Source organism: Montipora foliosa, chromosome 1 (genome assembly GCF_036669935.1).
Source record: "Montipora foliosa isolate CH-2021 chromosome 1, ASM3666993v2, whole genome shotgun sequence".
NCBI lineage: Eukaryota > Metazoa > Cnidaria > Anthozoa > Scleractinia > Acroporidae > Montipora > Montipora foliosa.
Genome location: NC_090869.1, coordinates 42,723,844 through 42,728,843, shown reverse-complemented (window position 1 = coordinate 42,728,843; position 5,000 = coordinate 42,723,844). Strand labels below are relative to the sequence as shown.

Here is a 5,000-nt window from a genome sequence, read left to right as displayed (position 1 = left end):
TTAACCTTGAGTGTGAACACGGCTTTACATGAACATCGCTCTCATTTATTGAAGACTTACAACTGCGTTTTCGATGTTTGGTTTAGTTATCATATTGAGGTCAAAATAATTCCCATGTATATGATGTTTCTCTCACGTTCTTGGGACAATCCCAGAGGTTGCCTTGTATTGTACCCAATTATTTACTAGCTTTAGCTGTTGTTGAGGTACACGGGATGACCACTTATTGCGTTTTTTAAGGAAAACACGACACTCCTGAGTTTTACAGACATGTTTCGGCACTGTTGCCTCTGCCATCTTCAGTGTGAAATGAACAATAAATTACAGTGAAATATAAATACTAGAGAAATTACAATAATAATAATGACAGTAATTAAGACTACGACAGTAGTAATTCAAAATTAAACATAAAGTTTTAAGTTAACGTGTTTGACCTGTGCGTTAAGTGTTGGTTTGTCCCAAAAATATGTGCAACGCCTCTTTGATTTTGAGAGCAAACCGCGAAGATGCCTGATCAATGATGGCCACACTGTCACGGGAGCATGCAGAGCGACACGCTAATGAGCTCTCCAGATGCTTGAAAATGTGTGAGGCCCTGTCCGTTTCCAAATGTTCCCTTACACGTGTGTTGAAATGTCGGGTGGTTTCACCTTTGATAGCCCCAAGGTGCTCCAACTTTACACCTCAGAAGTGTGTCATATCAGTAGAACTGTGTAACTCTTACCTCATCTTGAGTGTAAAACTTGTAAATACGAAGTTGCGATGTCCCTGCAACGACCAGATTGCTTTCCACCGATGAAAAGAAGTGACAATGAACACAGTGTTCCACGCCAGTTGGAGGGTGCATCTGTTTGTAAATTGCATACATTTTATTCTCTAAGCAACACGCTTTCTCGTTGCTCTTTTTCAAACAAAATCATGAGTTTCATTGCCATAAATATTGAATTTTCTTCACGATCTTTCAAAGAGCACCGGCCGCCTCGACCGCCATTTCAACCATCCTCGTGCGGAATAAAGCCTTCATGTAAGATGCCATATTATGGAACCGGAGCGGTTCCGTGAGGACGCCATCACTATGGCAACTTGCGAAAAATGTAAACACTGGACAAAACTATAGCAAGGCGCTTAGCAAGGCAAGCTCATCCAATTCATTCATTACCATGAACGTAGAATCTTGGTGTACTGTGGAACTAAATTCCAAGCAAGATTGGCTGCGAGCAAACAGGAAACATAACCAAAATGCATTTGTAAGTTCTGTTTTCAAGGGAGATTCCAATCAACATCATGCTAGTCGTTTGGATTTCAACAGCTCCGTGCCCGATAAACACAAGGAAAGAAGACATTTTCCTGATAAAGGTAAGTGATCAGCTTTAAATAGAAATCTATATAAGTGTTGTTGTTGTTGTTGAAAAGCATATACATCGATGAAGAAAATGTTTTAAGGAAATTCATAACTTACGTTGGTGCTTTAATTAAATTTTAGCAAAGACTCAGCTCAAGTGACATTGCCAACCAACAAAGCTGAAGTGATGGTGCTGAGAAGAAATTGAACACTTAAATGTATTTATTATTATAAGCTTAAAGATATAATTTCCCGGAAGACTGAAATGTATGGTCGGAATTCTTCTTTCGTTTCTGCAATTACAATGAATTTGTTTAGAGTTTAGATGATATAAAGAAGTTTGGTTGTTTGCCCAATTCCAAAGCATGGTGATATAGCAGTACACAATCAAGATACTGTCAACTGGACACGTATTCACTGAACTGACCTATTCTCTAACTTTCCAAGAGGAGAAAATACCTTTGAGGTGCCCACAGTTAAATAAAGCATTTTTGGGAACTGCAACAGATTAAACCCTGAAAAAATTAACTTTCAGTTATTAGGCGTTTACACAACTTTGTGATTAAACATGTCAGAAAAAGGAACCTGACTTATTTAAATTCAGTTAGAGTAAGGAATGCTTCAGACCCTGATGAATTCTAAATATAATTTGAAAAGGGTTTGCCATAGTTGTCACATGTGTAATGCCATGTCCCCCACCAAGTCCTAAGAGCTATGCGAGACGTACTTTGCTGAAATCCTGTCCTTTGATGATGTTAGATTGCAGAGGTAAGGGCTGTAATCAAACCAGAATCTTCCATACAAATCCTTGCCACACGCCCCTGTCCATTGTCTTCATTTTGGCAGATGCCTATAAACAGTCACCAATTCAATGTTGTACCCAAAATTCAAAGCCTTTGGGAATAAAACATTTTGTTCCAGGTATTTCCATATCACTTAAATGTGAATGGTACATTATATTGCAAATAATTATATTACACAAGAATCTTAACCTCAGGAGACTTGAATTGGGTACAACATTGAGTTAGCAGATTTGGTCTGTTCATGTCTGTTAGATTTTTTTTTTCTCTGCCGTCCTCTCCCAAATCTTCACTGGGCATTCTCTCCTTCTCACTTCTTCTTACAGCACCCACTCATCTGCAATTTTAGGTAAACTCTGATCTCCCATTCTAAATGTATGTTCCAGTCACATCAATCTCCACTCTGGGTTTGTCCGACTCTTTCTCTCACTTCTTCATTAGTGTCATCAATCCTCTCGAACACCTATGGTTACCGTAATAACTGAGAGTGGAAGGCATCAAGTCTTCTGACAAGTATCAACAGCGAGACTTCCCTGTTTTGGTGGGTGCTTCTTTTTTACATATTGGCCACACTGACGCCACCAGAAGTCTAATGGGTCCATGTTAGTTTGTTTGGTTCACATTGGAAAAAAAACCAATACCTCATCCAAAAAGATGACTTGGCCAGGAAGTAAAAACATCTTTACATAACAAGTCTTGCAAGAACTCTTTCCAAAACAAACAGGAGGAATACAAATATGAATGAATGCACGCATGAACACTTTAAGGGTGCGTTTAATTGACCATATTCCAAAATAGGAATACATGGAATAGAAGTTAGAAATCCTTCGTTTTTACGGAGATTCACATTAAAGTTATCAAACACTTGCTAAATGCTATTTTAAACATACATTTCTTATCCTTGTTGCTTTAAAAGCGCCACACATTCTGTTTTAATGATCACTCCACGTATTCTTATCCCGGAATAGGGTCAATCAAACGCACCCTAAATGATGGCTTAAAATGGCCTGAATATTAACTCATGTGATAAGCAATAATATTTGTCAGCTGTCTGTGATTTGAGTGTGCAGATGACAAATCAAGTCTTGTAGCTGCTTTTATATCCGATAAAATCCACAGTTCTGTAATTTCTGGTATGAAACCAGACCCAAAAAACAGTGAAGTCATCTGTTAACATTGGGGATTACTATAGTAGAGTAACTGAATGCTGCAGGCGTCATCCAAACTAAATTAAACAACAAGAGCCAGGAAAATACTTGGTAGCAAACTTTGTATTGGATGTGGGTCTTCACTTAAATTGCTGATAGTTAGACACAAACGTAAGGCAGAAAAAAAAACTCAGTTCAAAATGTCTGAAAAATGTTTACAGCTTCGTCTATGAAATAAACCTTGATGTATGCACCAATGTATGATGTATGCACAAGCAGGAGTGTTTTATCATATAAAAGAATTTCTCCCTCAGGATTTTTTTATATCTGACTAAACACATGCTTCACATGTTTTCAATAGCTTAAAATACTCCTCCATATTCAATAGCCGTTTTGACCAATCATGATGGAATAAAGACCATTCCTTCGTGAAAGGCGATCTATTGTAGCTCAGTTTGCCTGGGAATTGAAAAACACCCTAAACAATAAAGAAAACCTAATTTCCTAGTGTTACATAAGAAGACATGACATGCCAGGGGCGGATCCAGGAGTTCCTGAAAGAGGGGGTTGTCGGATACGGGGCCATGTCCCCCAGAAAATTTTCCCGATTTAACCCTTTAAAACGCCATTTCCAGCATTCCTGAGACTTGAAAAGTACATTGTCTTTTCCTAACTTGACAATCAGTCATTTGGTGGAAGTGAAAAAACTACGTATAAAACAATTTTATCATATTATTTTTATAAAGAGTTAAACAAATAACAAGAAAATACTGTTCAAAGAGGGGGTTGCAACCCCCTCAACCCCTCCCCTGGATCCGCCTCTGCATGCCAGTCCAGTTCACCTGGGAATCAAAGAAATTTAATTCAGTGACGTATAAAAATTTTATTCATGTTGGCCAGAAAGCACCAAAAAGGTGCGGTGTAGTGTTTTGAGGGCTCTTGAAACGAGGACATGCCTCCAAAACTACGGTTTAGGCTGCCAAAGATGGAAGAACAAAAGAAAAAAGATGTGGAACACTGCATTCTAAAGTCTACCAGGAACTTAACAAAGTGGGTGTTTTAAGGTTTTCTCTGAGTGGCAGATATCAAGGAACAACAAAGACCCTTCACAAGAGGAATGCTCCAATAAATGCAAATGAACATGAAGCATTTTATAATGCCACCAAAGGATATATAATCATAATGCTTCATGTTTATTTTCATCTATTTACCTGACTATTTTACTGGGGCCATGTTCAAATACCTGACCAGGATTTTAGGTTTCTTGGGTGAATGACTAGGTATAACAACTTACTCACACCTCTAGAGAAATTCATCTGATTGGTCAAAGCAGCTATGGAATATGCATGAGTATTTTAAAACTGTGTATAAAAGTGTTTTTCCCAATTTCCCAGTTTTTCCACATGAAAACTCAAAGGAATGAGAGGTACTGCACACACCTCAATGATAATCGTAAATGACATAACTACCACATGGCATTCCAGCTTGACATACATGTAAGTGTGACTACCGGTAAGTACACCAAACGCTTTTGAAAATTATTCCTTATTCCTCTCTGACAATTTTTCATAAAAACTAATAGCCACTAACTCATGTTTTTCACTTGTGATCAGCAGCCATGTTTGCATATGTCTTGAAGAGTTCAATACTCAGACGAATGATGATATGTTTGGAAAACCACCATTAACATCATTTCTGTGTTTGGGGACA

The 5,000-nt window shown here is 38.0% G+C and overlaps 2 protein-coding genes across 2 annotated transcripts in view; both read right to left on the bottom strand.

Moving 5' to 3' along the window:
* Positions 1–1,001, bottom strand: part of LOC137999016 (cleavage and polyadenylation specificity factor subunit 1-like) — an 87,299-nt gene extending 86,298 nt beyond the window's left edge. The window contains exon 1 of the mRNA XM_068844850.1: positions 725–1,001. Within this exon, the coding sequence (XP_068700951.1) occupies positions 725–868 (144 nt within the window). The 5' untranslated portion in view covers positions 869–1,001. The remainder of the gene's footprint in view (positions 1–724) is intronic.
* A 1,337-nt stretch (positions 1,002–2,338) lies between these two features.
* The window catches only part of LOC137999007 (ciliary microtubule inner protein 2C-like), a 4,251-nt gene continuing 1,589 nt past the window's right edge, over positions 2,339–5,000 (bottom strand). Inside the window, exon 1 of the mRNA XM_068844842.1 lies at positions 2,339–5,000. This exon is cut by the window's right edge and continues 1,589 nt beyond it. The gene's annotated coding sequence lies outside the window, so the exon portion shown is untranslated.